This window comes from Aspergillus pseudonomiae (genome assembly GCF_009193645.1).
Source record: "Aspergillus pseudonomiae strain CBS 119388 unplaced genomic scaffold BDV37scaffold_5, whole genome shotgun sequence".
NCBI lineage: Eukaryota > Fungi > Ascomycota > Eurotiomycetes > Eurotiales > Aspergillaceae > Aspergillus > Aspergillus pseudonomiae.
The window spans coordinates 12,833-34,010 of record NW_022475997.1 but is presented as its reverse complement, the minus strand read 5'-3'; the positions used below and the strand labels follow the sequence as shown (position 1 = coordinate 34,010).

General features: G+C 49.1%; 11 protein-coding genes across 11 annotated transcripts; 7 read left to right on the top strand and 4 right to left on the bottom strand.

The window, feature by feature from the left end:
- Positions 1 to 1,253: 1,253 nt before the first annotated feature.
- Positions 1,254 to 2,180, top strand: BDV37DRAFT_295187 (uncharacterized protein; the record flags this gene model as incomplete). Its single annotated transcript, XM_032089802.1, has 2 exons — positions 1,254 to 1,320; positions 1,372 to 2,180. 2 exons carry the CDS (start codon positions 1,254 to 1,256, stop codon positions 2,178 to 2,180), a joined length of 876 nt encoding a protein of 291 aa, XP_031945923.1.
- Positions 2,181 to 2,197: 17 nt separating this feature from the next.
- On the bottom strand, positions 2,198 to 3,645 carry BDV37DRAFT_238110 (uncharacterized protein). The gene has a single exon (XM_032080796.1). It carries the CDS (start codon positions 2,954 to 2,956, stop codon positions 2,282 to 2,284), a length of 675 nt encoding a protein of 224 aa, XP_031945922.1. The 5' UTR covers positions 2,957 to 3,645; the 3' UTR covers positions 2,198 to 2,281.
- On the top strand, positions 3,623 to 5,431 carry BDV37DRAFT_238109 (uncharacterized protein). Its single transcript, XM_032080795.1, has 4 exons — positions 3,623 to 4,793; positions 4,843 to 4,901; positions 4,955 to 5,005; positions 5,060 to 5,431. The coding sequence occupies exons 1-4, from the start codon at positions 3,948 to 3,950 to the stop codon at positions 5,400 to 5,402; spliced, it is 1,299 nt and encodes a 432-aa protein (XP_031945921.1). The 5' UTR covers positions 3,623 to 3,947; the 3' UTR covers positions 5,403 to 5,431.
- A 415-nt stretch (positions 5,432 to 5,846) lies between these two features.
- Positions 5,847 to 7,819, top strand: BDV37DRAFT_268237 (thiamine pyrophosphate-binding protein; the record flags this gene model as incomplete). The annotated part of the gene is made up of 4 exons (XM_032084146.1): positions 5,847 to 6,103; positions 6,162 to 6,394; positions 6,458 to 6,654; positions 6,713 to 7,819. The coding sequence occupies 4 exons, from the start codon at positions 5,847 to 5,849 to the stop codon at positions 7,817 to 7,819; spliced, it is 1,794 nt and encodes a 597-aa protein (XP_031945920.1).
- Positions 7,820 to 8,400: 581 nt separating this feature from the next.
- BDV37DRAFT_295176 (2,3-butanediol dehydrogenase) lies at positions 8,401 to 9,654 on the top strand (the record flags this gene model as incomplete). The annotated part of the gene is made up of 4 exons (XM_032089801.1): positions 8,401 to 8,539; positions 8,594 to 9,285; positions 9,344 to 9,449; positions 9,500 to 9,654. 4 exons carry the CDS (start codon positions 8,401 to 8,403, stop codon positions 9,652 to 9,654), a joined length of 1,092 nt encoding a protein of 363 aa, XP_031945919.1.
- Positions 9,655 to 10,173: 519 nt separating this feature from the next.
- On the bottom strand, positions 10,174 to 11,667 carry BDV37DRAFT_238107 (uncharacterized protein). Its single transcript, XM_032080794.1, has 3 exons — positions 11,164 to 11,667; positions 10,856 to 11,083; positions 10,174 to 10,789 (listed from the first exon to the last, which is right to left on the bottom strand). Exons 1-3 carry the CDS (start codon positions 11,438 to 11,440, stop codon positions 10,314 to 10,316), a joined length of 981 nt encoding a protein of 326 aa, XP_031945918.1. The 5' UTR covers positions 11,441 to 11,667; the 3' UTR covers positions 10,174 to 10,313.
- A 21-nt stretch (positions 11,668 to 11,688) lies between these two features.
- On the top strand, positions 11,689 to 11,991 carry BDV37DRAFT_238106 (uncharacterized protein). The gene has a single exon (XM_032080793.1). It carries the CDS (start codon positions 11,720 to 11,722, stop codon positions 11,882 to 11,884), a length of 165 nt encoding a protein of 54 aa, XP_031945917.1. The 5' UTR covers positions 11,689 to 11,719; the 3' UTR covers positions 11,885 to 11,991.
- A 979-nt stretch (positions 11,992 to 12,970) lies between these two features.
- On the bottom strand, positions 12,971 to 14,314 carry BDV37DRAFT_156747 (uncharacterized protein). Its single transcript, XM_032079083.1, has 2 exons — positions 13,929 to 14,314; positions 12,971 to 13,832 (listed from the first exon to the last, which is right to left on the bottom strand). The coding sequence occupies exons 1-2, from the start codon at positions 14,194 to 14,196 to the stop codon at positions 13,108 to 13,110; spliced, it is 993 nt and encodes a 330-aa protein (XP_031945916.1). The 5' UTR covers positions 14,197 to 14,314; the 3' UTR covers positions 12,971 to 13,107.
- Positions 14,315 to 15,667: 1,353 nt separating this feature from the next.
- On the top strand, positions 15,668 to 16,611 carry BDV37DRAFT_278608 (uncharacterized protein; the record flags this gene model as incomplete). Its single annotated transcript, XM_032086098.1, has 2 exons — positions 15,668 to 15,775; positions 15,835 to 16,611. The coding sequence occupies 2 exons, from the start codon at positions 15,668 to 15,670 to the stop codon at positions 16,609 to 16,611; spliced, it is 885 nt and encodes a 294-aa protein (XP_031945915.1).
- Positions 16,612 to 17,489: 878 nt separating this feature from the next.
- Positions 17,490 to 18,427, bottom strand: BDV37DRAFT_238104 (uncharacterized protein). The gene has a single exon (XM_032080792.1). The coding sequence runs from the start codon at positions 18,084 to 18,086 to the stop codon at positions 17,580 to 17,582; it is 507 nt and encodes a 168-aa protein (XP_031945914.1). The 5' UTR covers positions 18,087 to 18,427; the 3' UTR covers positions 17,490 to 17,579.
- Positions 18,428 to 18,761: 334 nt separating this feature from the next.
- Positions 18,762 to 20,359, top strand: BDV37DRAFT_156728 (uncharacterized protein). The gene is made up of 2 exons (XM_032079082.1): positions 18,762 to 19,199; positions 19,252 to 20,359. The coding sequence occupies exons 1-2, from the start codon at positions 19,011 to 19,013 to the stop codon at positions 20,077 to 20,079; spliced, it is 1,017 nt and encodes a 338-aa protein (XP_031945913.1). The 5' UTR covers positions 18,762 to 19,010; the 3' UTR covers positions 20,080 to 20,359.
- The last annotated feature ends 819 nt before the right edge of the window (positions 20,360 to 21,178 follow it).

Here is a 21,178-nt window from a genome sequence, read left to right as displayed (position 1 = left end):
TAAGACTGGCATGTATACGTACCCCTCCTTCTCCAATTCGGAGTACTTGTCAGGATCTCTTCCTAGTCATTATTATCTTGCAGCTGGGCTATAGTCTATCGTGCTAAGCCTGAGGGGAAGCTGTTCGTCCCCGCAGATGAGATATCGGAGGTTGTCCGTTATCTTTGCTTCCGACGGATCTTCAGCTATGTCTATTTTGGGCAGGTTGTGGGGTACGATAAGATAATCGATTGTTTGGTTGATTGATTAGACACATTACGTACATATTTGGCTTCTTTCTTCCTTATTTATCTTGGATATGGCCATTTTGCTTTATAGACGGGGTTTAGGTCAGCCGTTGATGAAGTTGACCGTCGGTAACGTTGCCGATATCTTGCATGCCGCGTGGGATATATTTTCGGCCTTAGCTTCCTTCTCGTGCGGTGCACTTGGTCATTGATTTTTAGAAATACAATAGTCTTCGAAAGTAAATACTTATTTCGATCGCAATTTCACCACCAGCCAGGATCAAATGTTTGGTGTGGTTGCATTTTAATACCCTGACCTAGTTATATATGAGCTCATTGCATATATGTCCGAGTCTCCTCCTGACCGTTCACTTCCCTACGATGGTTTGACAATTTCCAATGATATCCCATGTATCATGCTCAATTATTAAGAATAGGAAGAACAACGGTACTTATTAACCAGATTATGCAGAAGTGTCTGGACACTGCTTTTGAGGCAGGTGCTCTGCCTCGTGAGGATACGCCCAAGGAAAAGGAGATCCGCTTTTGGATATTTAACTGAGATAGATATGCAGAAATAAATGCATAAAAGCAATATTTACCTATAATAGATTGGTCGGGCAATTCGCTGGCTTGGAGCTTTAGAATGTTCCGATCAGAGGGCACTGGGTAGCCAGTGACCTGAAACATAGTTCGTAGAGCGGCCTGGCACACAGCATCTGGCGCCAAAAGCAACTACTTCCAAGTTAAGTAAGAGACTATTTACCTAGCCAGAATACAAAATAACTTTCTGCTGTAGTTACTAAGCAAGGCCATGCTTGGATAAAATCATCGGAACTGACCAAGCTGAACTGACACATCACAACCAAACTGACAACGCTGGATTGAGAAGGCCGAACCGTAAAAAAATCGACTGTTCGCAGGACAATCATTTTTACCTAAATATAAAGAGAGTGTGTTTGGCCTGGTAGCTGAAGTCTCCACGTATTTTGACATAGCTACTCAAGTCGAATACTGCCTATTGCGATGGCTAGTCTACAGATTCCCGACGAAGCGTTAGTAACCATTAAAGACAAAGTCATTTTGATTACAGGTTCGCTTATCCCAAAGTCATACTTGCAGCAAGACTCATAAACCTTGATAGGCGGTTCCTCAGGCATCGGTAGAGCGACAGCGGAATTATGCCTCCAGCTAGGAGCAAAAGTTGTCATCGGAGACCTCAACCCCGCTCCAGATGACCTGTCGAGCATCAAGAACCTGAAATTCATAAAAGCGGACACCACCTCCTGGGACAGCCTGCGAAACCTGTTCAACCAAGCTGTAGAAGCATTCGGGCGAATAGACCACGTCTTCGCCAACGCCGGTATTGGGCCGAAGACGGATTTCCTAGATGAATCGCTCGATGAAAACGGCGAGCTCGCACCCCCAGATATGCAGGTACTCAACGTCAACTTGAATGGGGTGATATACACGACCAGATTGGCCGTTCATTATTTTAGGAAGTTCGCAGGCCAGCATGACGGGGTAGTCCCTGGAAGTATTGTCCTCACAGCTTCCGCGTCGTCATTCCAGGCCTTTGGCGGTCTGGATTACGCCACGGCTAAGCATGGTGTCTTGGGCCTGACGCGTGGCTTGGTCGGTCGACTGCCCCCGAGTGTCAGGGTGAACGCCATTGCCCCGTCGTGGACGGTAACTGGTCTTGTTTCTGCTGATATCCTTGCGTCATTGGGCGTGATTGCGCAAGGCCCGGAGGTCGTGGCGAGAAGCGTGGTGCTTCTTTTTACTGACTCGGAGAGGAATGGTCATTTAATCTACAGTTGGGAGGGCAAATATAAGGAGATTGACAAGGCGGAGGGAGGGCTCCTCAGTGCGGCAAAAGACATAATTGGGATCCCTGTTACTGAGGGGGAAGTCTTCCAGAAAATGGAGGGACGCTCAAGCAATGGGACGTAGTTAGGCATGCCATAGTTGAATGTTGTTAATTTGAAGATTCTATATTTAATTCCTTATACGGGAAGACGACAGTAGTGCTGTACAATTGTCATAAACACCATCTACTCTTCAGCAGCCGGTTCCTTCTCGCCAGCCGCCCCAGCGCTCCCAACAGTTACTGACGAGCTCAGCAACTTCTTCAGCGACACCGCCGCATGGCCCAGCACATAAGCCCCCAAGCTCAGAAAGTTCAACCAAACCAGTGCGACAAAATAAACCAACAGCCGTGGTGGAATCAACTTAAACATCTGCGTCGGATTAAAGCCAGCCATCTCTTCAAATTTGTCCATCTCGACTGACAAAGCCGTTGTACTCTCGTCGACATCCACCACGTCATCCGTGAATGCATCATTGTATATAGCGGTAGCCATGACACTCCCAAAGACAGTCATAAAAAATAACAACACCGCCTGGTTAAGCAGCTCGTATAGCCATGTGCAGCACAACCCAAAAAGAACGACGGCGCCCCGACGCGATCCATGGTCTGCAGAGGCAACCAATCGAGCAATAGTATCATCTTGGCGAGTTGATGGACTCGACTCACTCGAGGCAACGAGAAGACGGCAGAAGAGAAAGGTAAGGAGACTGCTCGACGCGATGATTTCGAGGTAGGAGCTATTACTGTTGAGTACGTTGAGTGCTGTGAAAGCAAGTGCTGTTAACGTCCAGGCGAGGAGTAGGAGGACAGCGACCCCGGTGTAGAGGCCGCTGCTGAGCTGGAAGAGTCCATGAGCCATGATGTCGGCCTAAGCTAGTGATGAATAGGTGAGAGAAATTTTCAGTGTTCCTTCTCCTGAGCCAGTCACCTGACCTTGAGGACCAGCAACTCATAGGAATCGATTAGTCCGTATTATGGATACCGCTTCATCCTTCTTCCCCATCTGACCCAAAGTGAGCGAAAACTATTGCTAAATTAGGGCTGAAGATGTAGCAATCGCAACGCCCAATCTGGTCATCGGTTCGGCTCGTCCCGCGCGAAATTTGATGCCTTGGTGCCTGCATCATGGACCAGCAATAACGCCGCTGAGAGAGAGCAAAACCGCTCAAGCGCTGATTACCACTACACGCAGACTAGGTCAAAGGAGCACCGAGTTCCCTGAGTCTCAGCTGTCGGGGCCTCCATAGTCCTGCAACATGGCAGCGCTCTTTCGTAGTCCTGCCCCCGCATGCTCCGCTTTCCCACTACTGATTCAGAGAAACTATTCCCAAGATCTAGCATATGAAGTGGTGATATGCCGAGTATGTATGAGCAGCCCGCATTCAAGCTTTCGCAATGTAGTGAGAAGAGGGAAGCACACCCCCTGCGGGCGCTACCATCAGCGATGCACCCATGACTGACGTGGACACCTTCTGAAAAAAAAAAAAAAAGTCAACCGTGGCTGGTCATTGATGGTCTTCTACCACGCTGAGCGGTGCATGTCGACTTCTACCGTCATCGGAACTTCGGTTTATCTCGCCACTTTCATATAGATGCCTAAGAAAAGCCATTCGGCTACAGCAAGTATTAGGGAGATCAGAAGGATGCCGAGTATATATGGGTGAAATGTACTCGTCTAGTGACGCAGATGGCGCATCGGCACCGCCAGAAGGCATTGTTGGGCCACTTCAATATCTCCACTATTGTGCCATTGTTCCCCACTCCTGGAGCAACTGAATATATACGCCATTTATGGAGATGAGCGTAGGGCCCCACGCCCCCTCACCCCAGATTCCACGTGACAGGCTCAAATGCGGAGAAGGATCATCGATAACTACCTCTACGCTTCTCTAGCTACTGGAACAGTTGAGTTCATTCGAGCTACATGCACCATGAGTACACCCGGTAACCAACGGGCCACTGCTAAGGTCGATCGGAAACGTATTACGGACCGCAGAGCCCAGCGGAACCACCGAGAACGTGTCAAGGCCTATATCAGTCATCTCGAGACCACTGTTGAGGAGCTTACCAAAGCGTCCCAGAAGGGCTCTGAACAGAGTCTGCTACAAAAGCTGCAAGAAAAGCAGTTGGAGATTGAACAACTTAAAAGGGCGATACGGCAAGCCAACGAGGCCCTACGTACTGCCCTTGGCGCGGCCTCATCCATATCACCTGCTATCGCCGAGACCGTGCATAAAGATTCCCCAGGGATACAAAACAGCTGGCCCCCCGTAGCGAGCAAGGATGAAACGACACAAGGACACAATCATCGCAAAATACAGTTGGAATCCATATTCGAGCAAAGAGACATCTCTCCCAGTACGAGCCGTGGCAGTCAATTCCACAACGACAATAGGGTAAAGAATTTGCATTCACCATATGGCAATCTGGCCTGTGGAGATGGGCAAGTGAACTACTTCCAGGTAGTTAATGAGTCCATAGTTCACGTGCTCAGTGCTGGCCCACTGACAACTTCCGCCGATGATGACGATGACTTGGCTATTCGGGCTATCTTGCATGGGTGGAATGCTGTTAAGGACGATAAGCCACTCGACCATGGCTGGAACTTTCTCAGAGCTCTAGACCAAGGACTATTTCACCGCACTGGCCCAGTGGAGCGTCTGGCCATTTTGCGCTTAATGCGATCCATGCTGATGGTGGGTCGTAACAAGTATCTATTTGCGTGTCTCTTGTAACCTTGAGTAGTCGAAAAGAGGATCCCCAGAGCACTCCGCCGGACAAATTCCATCATTCATGTTCCCCACGTACGTACCAGCCCTCCTGCGTCAATATGAAGCTAAGTAGCGCGTAACACTAGCACCATGCAAACCCTTGTTACTCATGCGTGTATTGTTGACTTTTTCGTGTGGTAAGGACTGGAAAATACGGACATTCTTCAACGTTGCGTACTGATTAGAGATAGGCCAAACCTCCGCGACCATCTAATCGCCTCCGAAACCTCCCATACTCCTGAAGCAGCAGCGGCGCACTATGCGACAGAAATTCAGCTAAGTTGGCCATATCAGGTTCGAGATGCTTACAGGTACAACGAAGAAAAAGGCAAGTTCCAGTTTTCGATCGAATTCAACAACGTTTATTACGACTTAAAGTCATGGCAGTTTCGTTCCAACCCAGCACTCAAGATGCTTGCTGCGAATGGACCAATGTCGTCGCTGGAAGGGCGCTTGCAGGCCTCGACAAGTGTACTCATGAGTTCTCTGGATCCAAATGGGTTTATTGAAGCGGGGGCTGTTGCTGGCTATTAACCTGGTGGGATTGTGCTGCGGCTGCGTACGATAACAGCTGTTAAAGAAGTAGTCACCATCGGAATGACAAATCTTATCTTTAAGGACTATAGCAATATTACATACCCTCAACTTCAACTCTAGGTGACTTGGTCACTTCTCCGCAGTATCCACTGTGGGCATGTCTGCATCTAGCATACCTGCCAATGATCGAATGCATCATCGCTATTCCTTGTGTCAGCTTCACTTTGTCAGTCTTGCGAAGTCAGCTTGACGTGGTCAGCTGCTTCTTCTGTCTCCGCATTGTCATTCCTGCCTCGGGTATAAGCCGAAGATATTCCGAGGGATGGTAAAACGCAGCCATCGGAATAACTACTTATACTTGAACAGAGAGGTTATACCTTTGCATTTTTTCCCATCCAAAGCAAGTGCCTCGGGTATATTCTGCAAATAGCTTACGGCAAAATGACTGGGTTTCCGCTGAAAGACAACGGAGGGGAGCTGAATGGCGGTGATCTCCTCGCGCAGACACTCAAACACCTTGGAGTGGAGGTAGCCTTTGGTCTACATGGCGGGCATCTTGATGCATTTCTCCAGGGCTGTGAAGCTTCTCAGATCCGGTTGATCGATACCCGACACGAGACAGTTGCTGTCCAGGCAGCCGAAAGCTACGCCAAATTTTCCAAGAAGATTGGCGTTTGCTTCATTACGGCCAACAGCGGGTGCGTACCTCAATCGTCCGGCTGCCCTTTAACTGACGCGAACTGACCTGATTCAAAGCTTCTCCAATGGTATCCCCGGTCTAGCAACAGCTCTGGCCGATCGGTCACCGATTCTTTGCATAACATCCTCGCCTCCAACCCGTGATCTGGAGAACAATTCACTTCAGGGCATAATTGACCAGGTCGTTGTTTCTCGTCCGCTGACAAAGTTTGCCTACCGGATGACGAACCCTGAGGATACTCCGCGAATCGTTAAGCATGCTATCGGAGTTGCCCTCTCTGGAGCTCCAGGTAGGCTTCTGCAACGCTGTTGAACCTAAGTAATTGTATATTTCGGATACTCACTGGAGATAGGCCCTGTGCTTCTTGACTTCCCAATCGATGTATTATTCACACCTGTACATAAACCTCTTATATCTTGGGGGTCGGTTTGCTCGCCCTTCCCATATGGACCTGGTCCACACACCGCAGCGATTGACGGGGCAGTGGAATTACTGAACGCCGCTAAAAGACCTTTGATCATCCTCGGAACAGGAGGCAATTCCAAAGAGGTACAAAGCCATTTCCTACAAACTGTGGATTTGTGCTGACCGTGCAAACGTGTACAAGGCAGGAGAGAGTCTCATGAAGCTATCGGAAACATGCGGCATTCCAATTTTCGACACGATGAAGTGCAAGATATCCTTCATTCCCTCGCAGTTCTCTTTCAATGCAGGGCCCAGCGGCATCCTTGCCCTTCTACCGCGCCTTGGTATCCAGCAGCCTGATCTCATCTTGCTCCTCGGTGCCAGAACCGGAATGTTCCTTGGTGGTCGATCGGGTGCAATTATACCCGAGAAAGACTGCAAGCTGGTCCAAGTAGACGTTGATGGTGCGGAAATTGGCAGGACACTTCCGGTCGACCTCGGAGCTATTAGTGATGTTACTCAGTTCGCTGCTGCGTTGAACCGTCATTATGATAATACCACTTTCCAGGGCTCAGTGGACACCCAATGGGTGAATAATATCCTCAGCGTTAAAGGTCTGGCTTCGCCTTATGAGCAAGAAGCAGAGGTCCAGCCATCAGGACGTCTCCATCCATACCACGCGCTGAAGCATGTCTTAAGCTCAGTTCCAAAGGAAAGCATCGTCATTCTCGATGGTGGTGAAGCGCCGCTTTGGGCATCCAGTGTGATTTCCCATTGCTCGCCCAGCGCGATGGTAAAATCCTCCGGGGGCCTTGGGTTCTTAGGCAACGGGTTTGGATACGCCCTCGGAGCAGCCGTGGCATGTCCTGATCGGACGGTCATTAATCTGCACGGAGACGGATCCGCAGGATTCCACTTTATGGATCTGGATACCTATAAACGACACAATCTGAATATTATGACGATTGTAGTCAATAACTACTGTTGGGGAATGAGCTCGAATGGACAGGATTTGATCTATGGTACCAAGACTCCTACACGCCCTGTCAGTCACCTGAGTCCTGTCACGGATTACTGTCTTGTGGCGAAGGCACTGGGAAATGCTAGTGTGAAGATACAAACAATCAGTGATGTGGCACCTGCACTGGCAGGATTGTTAGACCAAAAGGGGCCAACTTGCATCGAGCTGGTCGTGGATGATAAGCCTACTCATCCTATTACTGTCGCTATGGTTGGCCAGACTGATGAGCCCGGGATGGTGGTCGTTCCGTATTATGACAATGTTCCCAGAGCATACTATAAATCCTAAGGCTATGTAGGTTGCCTTTCTGGTATAGTGGAATGTTAATCTGCTCAGGGCACCATGGAAATAATCTCTATCAGCGTTCATTACACTTGCTTCATTCAGTTAAGAATATTGAGTTGACCTTTCCCTATAATTCTAGCAGTCTCTATTACATGGGAGTAAAACTGTTCAGCCATCTATTAATTTGTTAAAGCACTAGTAATTTGTCTTACATCATGAACATACCTCTAGAGTCTAGAGTACTTACATTTGTGCACCGCCAGCTGACCTCATTCCCGCAGCAGACTATGTCAGGACCGCTTTGTCAGTCAAGGCGCCTCCGCATAGGATCTGGGATTCGGCTATCCGATTAGCCAAAATGACCAAAGACATGCTTGTACAGCCATTTGTGGCCGAGGGCCGAGATACATTTTGGGTTAGCCTGGTTGCGGTTATTCTTGAAATGAAATAACCCTAGTCATAGCATAAATCATCGATGCGCATGTGCCGGTGTGGACCGTCTATATATATATATATAACTTCCAAAATCCTATCATCAAGACCGCTTGATTATAAGAAATACAGTTAAAACACAACCAGCCAAGATGAAAGCAGCACGATTCTACGCAGCCGGAGACATCCGGATCGAAGAGGTCAATGCCCCTGAAGCGTCAGATGAAAAGGCCCTAGTTCAAGTCGAGTGGTGTGGCATATGTGGGAGCGACCTCAACGAATATATCCACGGTAAGTAAGGGACCATCTTAATAGAATATCTATGTAGAACTAACAACTTCCAAGGACCAATGGCAATACCCCACGCTGGTCCACACCCCCTAACTGGTGATATTCTCCCCGTAACGCTTGGCCACGAGGTCTCTGGACGCATTATCCAAGCGCCATCGACGTCTTCACTTTCTCCTGGTCAGGCAGTCATTATCGATCCCCGATTCTATTGCTCATCCTGCACGGCATGTACTTCGTCTGTCACAAATTGCTGCCAATCCTTGGGCTTCCTAGGCCTCTCCGGAGGAGGGGGTGGCTTCTCTGAGAAAGTCGCCGTGCCGCCGGCTATGCTGCATCCGATCCCTGATAATACCGACATGGCTACAGCGACTCTTATCGAGCCATTGGCTGTCGCCTGGCACGGCGTGAGATGCTCCGGTGTCCAGGACTTCAAGGGCCTACCCGTTTTAGTCGTAGGTGGTGGCCCAGTTGGTGTAGCTACAGTCTTCGTGTTGAGGGCGTGGGGCGCAGACACGATCTACGTGTCTGAGACCGCCCGTCGCCGTAGAGAGTTTCTTCAAGACCTGGTGCAAGCCACATTTGACCCGATGGAGGTCAATGTTGGCTCGCAGTGTAAGACCCTCACGAATGGAAGTGGCGTGAGGATGGTCTTCGACTGCGCGGGATCCCAGCAAGGACTAGAAGCCGCATCTGATGGCCTCCGGTTCCATGGTCTATATATCAATCTGGCGGTGCCGAAATCTCCAGTATGTTTTTCTTGGCGCCATATTCCATCGTGTTTTATCCCGCTGATCGATGATGCAGATCTCCCTGCCCGTTGGGTACTTTATGTTCAAGGAATTGACATACAAGGCCTTCCTGGCATACGATAATGCGGATTTCAAGGCCACTGTAGCTGCATTCGTTGAAGGTATGAATGTAAAGCATGTGCGATGACCAACTGGGCTGACTATGGAATAGGCAAGTTTGCAGGAGTGGAGCGCATGATAACACGGCGTATTGCGTTGGAAGACCTTGTGGACAAGGGCTTCAAAACGCTCCTCCAGAACGCGGATGAGCATATCAAAATTGTGGCGACGGCGGGAGAACTGCCACCGGTGAAATCCACGCTTTAGCTGCTAGTTGTGATTATTGATTTGGCTAGTTATTGTGTATTCACAATGTCTCTAAGTTGACCATCATGGCGCCAATATTATTTCCCAGTGGACAAAATATCTACCTGATGCGCTAGGTCTTCCCGCTGTATCATGGATGGCTGAAGAGACAGGGAAAGGCAGTAAGATGAAATAACAAAGTAGAAAGATAGCACATAGGGTGAAAGCCCATTGAGACAATACACTGTGTTGCTATGGAACTGGAAGGCAAGAACTATAGTGTCGACATGGACGCCTCGGGAATCAGCTTTATAGACCTGAATTCTTGTGTCTAGTTTATTACCCCTATGAGATCATGAATATTCGCCTCTTTCCAGGTTGAATGACCTTCAGCTTACATAGCCAATTCTTACACTGTTCGACCAGGAAGGCTGCCCGCCCAATAACCGTAATGCTTTACAGTTCATGCAGCATATGCTATCGGGGATACAATCCTGACTAATTGTAGTATTATTCAATCAAAATCTGTTCGATGTGTATCTTGTGCAGCGATGCTGCCACTCTGGTCTATATTAGCCGCTTAAACCTGGTCTCCAAGGCCGATGCATAGACAATGTCAAATCGTAACCCATATATACAGATGCAGGCCCCGTTCAGTCTCAACAGTATCTTATTATTCATTACGGTAATTCCACGGGCTCGGATGGTGTCTCTTTCTTATCCTTTCCATACTCACCTTCATTACCTCCCCCCACCTTTGCCTTGGTATTATCTTCCCCTTCTAGCTCTGTTGGCCCCTTCACAACCGCATCAGCGGGCATCTCACTCGGCGGTCCACTCCGCGGATCAGGCGACAGCGCAGATGCATCGGCATTCTCCTGCTGCCAGGGCCGCTCATACTGATGAGCGTCGACCCTCTTCGACCTCCTCCTGATACAGAAAAACCAGGCCAAACCCCCCACTATCATGAGTCCACCAACTCCAACTCCAACACCGATACCAGCTTTCGCACCCGTTGACAAACCGCTTGAAGAATTGCTCTCGTCGGGCACGGCTTCCGACGCAGGAACCTGGAAGATGGGTTGACGGAGGGTGACAATCTCGCCTTCGGAGGCATTCGGCTTATTCGTACACGCTGAGACCATGTTGTCGATGACTACATTATTAAGCCATTATTAGATCGCCTGTATATGTCAAAGTCCTGCACAGAAGGTAAACTCACAATTCGCGAGAATGTAACTCCCATTTCTACCCCGTAGACACGATTCACATTGATCGGCATACTGCTTGAACCCGGCGTCGTCGCAATACGTATAAATCGGGGTGAAGTTGCTGCCGCCGTACCAGTTGGTTTTGTAGACGCTTTGCAGGGGGATACATTCATTCTGGCAGCCTGATATAGAGCCATTGCGGTCGAAAAGGCAGGTCTGAACGGTGTATTTCTGAGTAGCTATTGTCCGTGGAAGTCATAGGTTAGAATGATGATGTTAAGAGGCTCTTCAAAAGACGCGGACAGGGTGATGTGCCCACCTAGAAAGGTGTAGATGTCATTTCTCTCATCGTTGATATATGCCGTTCCCGTACTTTGACATAGCAGACAATCTTTCACGGTCCTCCCTTTCTCGGTGTTGTTATAGGCTGAATCGGGACAGACGAGGTCATCGGCGGTCGTTTTCGGGGTGGTTCCGCAGTTTTTGATGCATTTCGACTTGGGAATCGTGGCTAGAGAATATACGGGCGTAAAAAGATATGCGACGGCTAGAAGTCCGAGGAGGATCCTCGCCGTCTGTGATGAGAGCCAGGTCATTATGTATACATAGGATATGGCCCGGGGGGGTGGTTGTTGACGTGAAAAATCGGCCACGGCGGGCTGGAAGTGAGAATGGGATTGCGAACTCGTAATGTCTGTCGATCATCTTGTGACTTTCATTGGGCTCGAGTGGGTTATTTTATTTAGTTCATAGTGAGAAACTAGAATAACAGTTGGCTCCACGACCAGCGACCCTGCGGCGAGTCAGGGTTTCAGGGTTGAGACGCAGATTCTCCACTTCCACGGCTGAGGCGCAGCATAAAGTGTCTATTCACGATGGAACCAATTACGATAGGGTATTTCTCGAGACCTTTCTTGGCGTTGGGGGCTCTTCTGGTGTTATTGGTTGGGTGTAATACGACGTTGATCCATTCTCGAATGAGCCCATTTATCCCGATGTTCTTGCGGAACAGCACAGCCTTATCGGATCCTCTGTTATGATGATGGTATTCCTTCTCACTCTCTGGTTCAGAGCCTCCTGGTGAATTATTTATAAATGGCGTATGCTGCAGCTGAAACATGGTTCTGGGTGTAGTACAATGCTTAATTATCTCGTTTTCCGCGGGAGTCTGTAGATCCGTCGTCATCCGAGTTGGGAGTTTCTGTGTCATCCAACAGGGGAATTCCTGTCCTGAACATGCAATGGAAGTTACTAACGGCATGAGGAATTTGGGCTTCCGCGTGGAGTATGAGTGGCATCATCCGTGCGCCGCGTTTCTCCACTTAAACAGCAAAAAGTTCGCCAATCACACTATCGACCCCTTGCTTTTGTTTAAATGCCTGGTTGCCTTTATAGGTGCCAGAAATCATACCTAGCCATGGCAAATGGTACATGTACGCAGGGTTATCTGGGTACGAACCTGAATTTTTGACTGTGGCAGTCGAGAGAGGAGATGTATGCACATAACTGAAAGGAATGTACTTCAGGATTGATCTTGGCGCTTTGTATACAATAATAATATCTATTCGATGCATGTATATAATATTTTTACTCCTGTTCAAGGTAAGTTCAACCCCTTCTGAGTATAACAGCTATATGACTCCCTCCGCCGTTTGCTGGTATAGACATTCCCCACCACATACCTCACACCCCAAGGCATCTATCCTGACGCCAGAAGTTAGTAGACGACCTTATACAGATAGCAGAAACTAAAGTGGGACCAACCTCTTGTCTCTAGTTATGACGAGCATATGGCTACACAACCGATGACCGTCGTGGCGACAGTCACAGTGGGTCTTCTTCCTCTGCACGCCTGATGAACCTTATAATAGCTTATATGACGACAATGTGGTCCATCCTTGAATCTTGACTTGGTGCTACCTCCACGAACTATGCAGCTATCCGCTTTCTGCTTTGAGTTGAAGGCCCCAGTCGAGGGCCACTCGTGAATTGCACTTATCCGGGAGCCAAGTGTTATAGCATAGACCAATATAGCACTCGTATTGCTGATCATCTGTGCTTTGAGATATCCACCCAGATTTGTTGCTGAGTGTATGTACGTCCTTAATGCTCTTTTCGTTCACCATGAAACACCTTGTCATGACAGAAGAAAGTTTCAATCTCACTTTACTCACGTCTATAGGATGTACTCATGCACCGAAGCGCAATTATGTAGTCGATAATCATTAAACGGTACAATCCATATACCACGCCCATATATTCATCAAGGAAGCTCCACTGCATTATCTCCTCTCCTAACCCCTCCATTTCCACCATCCAACTCAGCCTTCGCCGGTTCCGCAGCGGCCAATTCCCCAGGGGGCTTGACAACCTGTTCGACAACAGGTGTGCCAGCACCGTACGAAACCTCCGACGCAGGCCCCTGCTCCAACGGCGGCTCATACTGATGGGCCCCTCCCTGTGCAGCCCTTCGTCTCTTCGCAAGCAGCAACCAGGCCGCCGCACCCAAAACCATCAACCCACCCACGCCCACACCAACTCCAATACCAGCCTTAGCCCCCGTCGACAACCCCGAGGAACTGGTGTCGCGATTACCCCCATTACTCCCTGTCGCCGACGCCGATGCCGACGCACTACTCGTCGCACTAGTATTAGACGTAGCAGTCGACATATCGAAGAGTGGCCGGCGAAGCGTAACGATCTCCCCCGCGGAGGCATTTGGTTTCAGCTCGCACGCCGAATCCATGGTATCCATGAAATTGCCCAGAATCACGGACCCGGATTTAGACCGTAGACAGGTGGCGCAGCCACTGGCGTATTGTGTGAACACGTCGTCGCAATATTCGTAGAGCGTCTCTGTGTAATTGGGTTTGTACCAGAGGTCTGTGAACTTGGAGCGCAGCGGGAGACACTCGTCTTCACAGCCGGAGATGGAGGTTTCGGATGTGCGGTCGTAGAGGCAGGTTTGGAGGGTGTATTTTTGGATGACTATAGTATGTGGTTAGCGTTAGGTCTTGGGATGTAGGTAGGGTGGTATGTGGGTTTTGGTGGCTGGGAAGAAGACTTCGTCAAAATAGTACATACAGAGGAAAGTCCAGATATCGCTCGACCGATTGTTTACATATGTCGTGCCGGTGCTTTCGCAAAGCAGGCAGCTTTTCATTGTGAGGCCATTTGCAGACGTGTTAAATAAGGAATCCTGGCAGACGAGGTCGCTTGTGAGAGTGTTTTTCCTATCGCCGCATACTGCGCGACATTTTGAGGAGTCTAACACTTCCAGCGATAATGCTGGTATGCAGAGAGAGATGGCTGCAACGAGACCAACGAGGGTCCGCAGGGGCAGATAAGCCATCGTGTGGAAAGATATGGCTGAAGTTTTTGGCCGAGTCAAGACATACGGACGGACGGTCTTACAGCGGACGCCGATCAAGTTATAAAATTATCCACTCAGGCAGAATCCTGCACGGGGCGGCCTTCGCCTCTTAAACGGGTTGGCTTGTATCGAGATCATCCCGGGGCTAACTGCTTCCTCTTCATGGACTGAAATTGGGTGCTATGGGGGCCAAAGCTGGAGGATAAGCTAGTGCCGTGGATGATCGAACGCACCAATTGGAGCCTCGAAAAAGAGCTCGAACTTTCCGCAGCCCTCCTTGGCGTTGGCAGGTTAAGGCTGTTGCGGTATGGTTGGCGCCGTTATACGAGACCTGACTGGTTTAGCTTAACACTTTGACAATCGGTTTGATTAATTGCCTTTTACTGGCAGCCCTGTCAGATTCTCGGCAGTTGTTGGCCCATGCCCGACGGCCGTGAGCCCCCTTGCGTTTCATGGATCTCTGCTATATGATTAGGGCAGCACACAATAGCCCAGACTCTCAGGGGCTGAGCATGTATCTCAAAGTATGCTCGTCCGAGCTAGCATCAAGCGACCCACAATAAAGCCCTAATCTCTCAATCGTGGGAGATTGTTGCCGTCCCACCTATCTACTACCTACTTAAGAAACTTGGGAGCCCAGTCCGTGAGTCTGGATCAGTCTACGAGACAACAATCACATCTTCATGCCCGGAAAACTGCTATGTGTAGTCCTCCGTATAAAGAGATAACTCAGTCAAGTAGAATTGATATTCCTGCAACACATGACTTGTGCACAGACACTTACTATTTACTCTCAATAATCGTAGCTGCTAAAACGTGGTCGGTAGGCTGAGTCCGATGGAGAACATACACTCTTCATTCCGACTACCAAACCACAATAATATATTCATCGCCGCCACCGCTGTAGGTCATGGATCTAGTTAATGTTTAAATCTTGGCCATATTGAGATCGAGTAGAGGGGGTAATCAGTAAACTGGTTAAGTAGTAGTAGGCTTTTATATCTCATTTTGAAGTAACTGAGCTAACGGTCACCATTACAGCGGCGACTATCAGATAGGCCGTAGCGACATTTTAGCCCTGGATTGGCACGTTATGAACAGAGCAAAAATCAGTATGTCGCTCCTGAAGAATTTAGAGGTAGTCGGGGCTTTGGCCCTAGACCGCAACACCCCAGAGTGGGTTCGGGGCGGGTTCGGGTCGGGTCCGGCGGGGAGCCCGAACCAAGTATAACATTCCACAGTTCGTTTATGGCGTCAGCAAGAAGCCGACAAGTCATAAAGATCAGTCTAAGAATGCTGTTGTGATATCTACTCTCGGTACAAAGCAGTAGTCCATAACGGTAACTTTCAACCCTTTAGAGTACTATTCATAAGTTGTACTCACCCGCCTCCAACAAGATAGATCATAGACCTACGTTCAACGTCCACAATCCAGAGAACCACAGACAAGATGAAAGAATCCTTAGTCGTCTCAAAATTTGACCGTCTCGTCGAATGCGGCCTCGTCCTTTATGACGACAAACAACAGACCATCGAGCACATCGACGGCGACCTCAAAGTACCACCCCACTTCCCAGCTATTCCCTAGCAAAACACATACTGACAATGCTCCTCAAGTTCCAATTCATCCTCACCGCTGCCCTCACTAAAAAGCCCACTCTAACCCCTGCCCAACCCCAACTCGAGACCAACATCACCCAACGGCCCGAAAAGCAAGAAGGCAGCGACATAAGCACGACCGGGTTCGAAATCACCACAACAGATACCCACATCGTGATCGCAAACAAGTTCAGCTTCTCGCGGCCCCACCTCATGCTTCTAACACTTGACGAGCACAGACGACAGTACGAGCCGCTCGACGAGGCCGATCTAGACGGTGTGTGGCGGATCCTTAACGCCGCGGAAACGGACTACGTGGCGTTCTACAACTGCGGCCGGGATGGTGGGTGTAGTCGGCTGCATAAGCATCTGCAGGTGATGCCTCTGCCGGCAAATAGTTTCGCGGCGTTTTTGGATTCTCCCGAGGGGCAGGAGGCTGAGACTAAGGTTCCGTTTGAGTGGTTCTATCGGCGTTTTGCAGGGGAGGTGGACTCAACGGTGTTGGTTGGGGTTTATCATGATCTGCTGAGGGAGGCGACGAAGGTGGGTGGGGGTCGTGGGGAACATGTGGCGAGTGCACCATCTGGAGCGGCTTGTCCACATAATATGATACTTACCAAGAGGTGGATGATTGTGCTGCCCAGAAGACGAGGCGCGGTTAACAAGGAGGCCGGTGTGAATTCGTTGGGCATGCTGGGGGTGATCGCCGTGGCTACGACGAAGGAGATCGATAAATGGGTCAGCCTGGGGTTGACAGAGTCCCTGGCAGAATTGGGAGTACCCAAGAAAATATAACTGCCGACACCTTGCGCATGGCAATGGGGAGCTTGAACTAAAGTTATCGATATCTCAGTAGAATCATAGATCGTACACTCGATTTGAATACTCCCATTCCACTACCGTGCATAAGATGAATACTAAACCCCCACTAACTCGGCAAATTTCAACTACAGTCGTATACGTCCTTTCTGAAGAATATTACAAATAGTATCCAACAACTACTAACTACCAACTAGGTGGGAAGTATAGAAAAAGAAAGGGCGAGACTGCGCAAGATGCTACAGCGAGGGCGACTACAAGAAGCAGAAGCCGCTGGTTGATTGCCACTGACTGGTAGCTATCACAATACAGCTTACTCCAGCTTTTATCTTTGACCAGAAAGCATAGCATATTGGACATTCAGTATAACATATTCCTCAGTCAGCTTCTCCATTCTAGCTTCGTTCTGTCACAAAATACACGGAACATTACAGTGTGGACATGCACCTTCAGGCTTAGGAACTGGAGGGGTAAGAGATAAAAGAGGGCAATGTTTCTTTTTGTACTGTGCATATGCAGGCCCCGGGAAATATGACTTGTATCTCCCGTAAGCCCAAACAAGAATCTGCCCTGAACCCTAGCCACTAACCAGTCCGAATAATACGAGAATGATTGCTTTTTCTTTTCTTCAGCTTCACACTATTAACCTATGTACCTCTTTCTCGTGCCTTATTTTCATGTTTATTTTTATTCTAGACTTCAGTCTGTATAGAATCACCTCCTATTTGTTATTCTTATTAGAAATATCGATGAAATCTTTCTGATTATCTAGAATAAAAATTGGCCGAGCCACTTTGTGGTCCGTACTCTTTATTAAGTATCCAGAGTAAAGATCAATATCTGTGCCAACACTTCTTGTAGGTAGATCATAGACCTTAATGGAACTAGTGACATCCGCCACATAGTATATGTCATCTCTGTCATTGTATGCACATAAGCATAGACTATTGAACTCCGAAAGATGGCGGGAGAACGCGGTACGCCGCCTCTAAGTCCGGCGCGCTCGATGTGCTGGCATAGAGCTCGATCAAGCGCTCGTCCGGCCCGCTGCCCGTGGAACCCTTACCGCGTACTGCATCCAGCAGGCTGGTCTGCATCTGTGTGCTCGCTACGTTGGCGTACGCGGGGTGCGCATTCATTGAGAAGATGTTATACAGGAACACGAGGTCGCCCCAAAGTCCCCTCCTCGCGGCGCTTTGCACCAGATTCGCGATCACCTGCAGCTCGCACGCATTGTCCAGGGAGTGGATGCCCACATCCGCCTGAATATGCGGGAGTTCAGTCTCCGCGAAGCCGGCGATGTTCAGCCAGGCATAGCCGCGCGATTCCACAGAGGTGGCGATGTTGCCGTAAGCCAGCGCTTGGATGCTGTCGTCATAACTGAGCTGCTGGCTGTGGGCGGTTCGGCCGAGCAGCATCCCGGCCAGGAGATAAAACGAAGAAGTTCTCATTGTTGTTGGAGAGAGTTGAGAGACGGGAATAGTTCAGAAGATCTGAGCCGGAGACTGAGTGGACAATGGCTTGCTATACTTACGGTCTATCTACTTGTGCAGCGAGTGAATTTGTCCCTATTTATTTAAGGCTCTGGACTGTGGAAAACTCTTGCTCGAGAACGGGTGCTTGTCTGATGCTCATGACGTGGCCGTGGTCCAATTTTGGGGGGCATTTAAAAGTTCTCTCCGCTAGGCAATAATTAATGAGCCTGTATGGACAAAGGTGTTTCTGTGGAGAAGATTAGGTCGATTCAGTATGTATGCCTCGGGATAGCGGGATACAGGGGAGCGGACTAGTTCAAGACAACAGCGAGGAAGTATCTACTCTGGAGTAACTCGGGTGATGACTCTACAATACACACTGGTTCAATTGAGCGGGACAATCGCGTAGGCAACATGGTGCTAAGGCTTTCGGATGTTACCTAGAGCAGGGTCCACCCTAGAGAGGCTCGTAGGGTGCGAAAAGAGTGTAAAATCCTTACCCTTGTCAATATTACCATACGACTAGACCACCACTGAACTAGTTGCCACGGTGGCCCTTTCTTTCGTACCCTATCACAGTACCATTAAAGATCCAGGATTTGATGCTTTTCGCTTCTGCCTACGTCGGGCACGAATTTGGGTCTTGCAATTGCCTGTTATAACTATAGCCCTTGCGGCAATGACCCAGGATCAAGGGACTTGATGTCATTGTAAGCAATTAGTTTTGCATTAGCTGAAATAGCTTGGCATTAGCTTGATTTTTTGACCTTGGTTAGTCTCATCCAGAGGTTCATGAGAGAGTCGATGGAGAAATATATGAAGAGAAGATAATGCCTACCGTCCTGTCATCCAAAGCGAACAACTTCAGCTTCTTGCTTATACTCACTGCCTCAGTATACGATGGCATACCCTTCACGCCTACACTTTTTGTTGACCCTCTTTCGTGAACTGTTCAATACCTTCATCCATTCCACAGGAGATGACCCACTACTTGCGCGAACTCATCGATCTTTCCAAAATCAATCTGCTCAAACGAATAATGTTTTACTATTAGTGCCGATTACTCTAGGGCTTATCCTTAACCTCCTAGTGAGCAACTAGTAAAGAATCGCTGTTCTTCGCAGAAGCTAATAGGGCCCAGATACGATATTGGATTGGCCATGTCCTATTGTCTCTCTTAATCCTTGAAACCGTAGAGAAGCACGCTGATGCTTCTGACCTGGGGGCCAAGAAGCCAGCTCCCTCCAGTCGCCAACTGCTCCGAACCAGCGCCACCCTCTACCGCAAAGGGGGTATCCATCTTCTCCTGAATGGCATCGGTTCTGCCTGTACCTATTGGGCGATGCACATCTCGGTGGCGAAACTATCGACTACTCTGCTTCCCAGTCCGGCCGCGCATATCCTTGCATCGCTCCTGCTCGCTGAGACACATTTCCTCTGGACCGCGCGCACCATCCTTCCGCATGACCAGCTGCGCTTCGTGTCCAACCCCGGCGACCGCCGACAATGGAAGGCGCTGGCGCTTCCCACTCTGGTCTATGCCGCGGCTGAAACCGTGATGATGCATGTGCCGGCTCTATTCGACAGCAGCAGCATCACCCCACCGCCGGACGAGGCAGTCACAATAGCGAGACTATTGTACATCGTGAGATCCGACATCCTGGTAGCGGGGCTCATGCTCTCTGCCCAGCTGTTTCTCCTCCTTCCCTCTTATATGGTGTTGATCCTGGTCCAGATCAGTCTTCTGCCGCCCACCTGCGAGACGCTGATCTTTAGACAGCAGCGGCGGGGCAGGCGGGTGGGAGAGATCTTTTCGGCAGTCAACCGAGGACCGCTACATGCACAAAAGGCGGTGCAGATGATTGGGATGGGGAGGTTGCTCAGTTGTCTGGAACTGCATGGAAAGATGTGTCTATGTTTGGTTGGGGTTGCCGCTGTGGTGCATTCAGTGATCTACTGTATGTTGTAGAAAGGAGCCTCTCGACTACACTTTCAAACCTGATTTCTCGGTGCTGCATGTCCTTGTGGATGAATCAGGTCGTACTCCTAGATGAGGGGGGGATGACAAGGGATGACGAGCCAGTATGGTAACCAGTTTCCTTCGAGATAGCTATTTCTGTTATGAGTGTGGCTATAGTACTCGGCATAGAATCCCTAACGATCTTCCACTATTTAAGCTTAGATAATATTCCTCCTTTATACAGCCTTTACCAGAGTGGTTGCTGAATCATGACTTTTGGACGGTGCACCTCTCTTTGCATGCTACCAACAAGCGTACTGTTGCATTAGGGTTCATCCGATCGTACGTCCATCTCATTAGGCATCGCTCGGATTTTGCGCTTGCACACGCTCATCACCTTATCCCCGAGACCGTCACCTGGAATGCCTGGTGCCAATTTATCCAGCACTTCCGACATTGCGAGGACACCCAGGTGGCTAAACGCTACCTCTTCCAACCGGCAAGTGCAACGACAGTCTGGTTTTATGACGTACCTTACTGATCTATCCAGACTTATGTGCAACGGATAGCTGCTCCTCTGATATTTGGGTTTGCCAGCATATCTCTGGTGCTGTCTTCGATGCAGGTCATCCTTTCTGCACCCACTGACAAGACTGGACTCGGGCGTGAGTCTAGGGCTCGAATCATGACCCCCGTGTTCTCGATTTTCTCTATAATTGTATTAGTTCTTTCAGGCTTGATCTGGTCTTTACTGGTAGTGATTCCAATTGCCGTGCTGACTTGGCAGGTCTCCTGGGGGTCAAGAATAGGAAGCAAGTCACTGGTTTTACCAAGGAAGTCTAGCTGGATGACGAAGTCACCTGATATCGCTGTATGACATTGGTACCTATGCTGGGACTTGCCACAAAGAACATCAATCTCTTTTTATAGTGATTCTTTCAGAATGAAGTTTGTTAATACGACGATTGTTTTGGTTGCATGTCCGCTCAGCCCTCGTTTGTCTTCAGGTTTGAAGTCTCATTATATATATAGAGAGAGAGAGAGAGAAATGCATTATACCCGAATACAGCCCCCATTCAGGGGCTCTTCTCGGGTCGTTAATGGCCGT

Coding starts and splice junctions, on each gene's coding strand:
- BDV37DRAFT_238106 (XM_032080793.1), top strand. CDS start 11,720: ATGGAACCAATTACGATAGGGTATTTCTCGAGACCTTTCTTGGCGTTG.
- BDV37DRAFT_238110 (XM_032080796.1), bottom strand. CDS start 2,956: ATGGCTCATGGACTCTTCCAGCTCAGCAGCGGCCTCTACACCGGGGTC.
- BDV37DRAFT_238104 (XM_032080792.1), bottom strand. CDS start 18,086: ATGAGAACTTCTTCGTTTTATCTCCTGGCCGGGATGCTGCTCGGCCGA.
- BDV37DRAFT_156747 (XM_032079083.1), bottom strand. CDS start 14,196: ATGGCTTATCTGCCCCTGCGGACCCTCGTTGGTCTCGTTGCAGCCATC. Junction 13,833..13,928: donor CGATATCTGGACTTTCCTCT/GTATGTACTATT, acceptor CACATACTATAG/TCATCCAAAAATACACCCTC.
- BDV37DRAFT_238109 (XM_032080795.1), top strand. CDS start 3,948: ATGCGGAGAAGGATCATCGATAACTACCTCTACGCTTCTCTAGCTACT. Junction 4,902..4,954: donor CCATCATTCATGTTCCCCAC/GTACGTACCAGC, acceptor GCGTAACACTAG/CACCATGCAAACCCTTGTTA. Junction 5,006..5,059: donor ATTGTTGACTTTTTCGTGTG/GTAAGGACTGGA, acceptor GATTAGAGATAG/GCCAAACCTCCGCGACCATC.
- BDV37DRAFT_238107 (XM_032080794.1), bottom strand. CDS start 11,440: ATGACCTGGCTCTCATCACAGACGGCGAGGATCCTCCTCGGACTTCTA. Junction 11,084..11,163: donor TGACATCTACACCTTTCTAG/GTGGGCACATCA, acceptor CACGGACAATAG/CTACTCAGAAATACACCGTT. Junction 10,790..10,855: donor GAGTTACATTCTCGCGAATT/GTGAGTTTACCT, acceptor TTAATAATGTAG/TCATCGACAACATGGTCTCA.
- BDV37DRAFT_156728 (XM_032079082.1), top strand. CDS start 19,011: ATGGCATACCCTTCACGCCTACACTTTTTGTTGACCCTCTTTCGTGAA. Junction 19,200..19,251: donor GGCTTATCCTTAACCTCCTA/GTGAGCAACTAG, acceptor AATAGGGCCCAG/ATACGATATTGGATTGGCCA.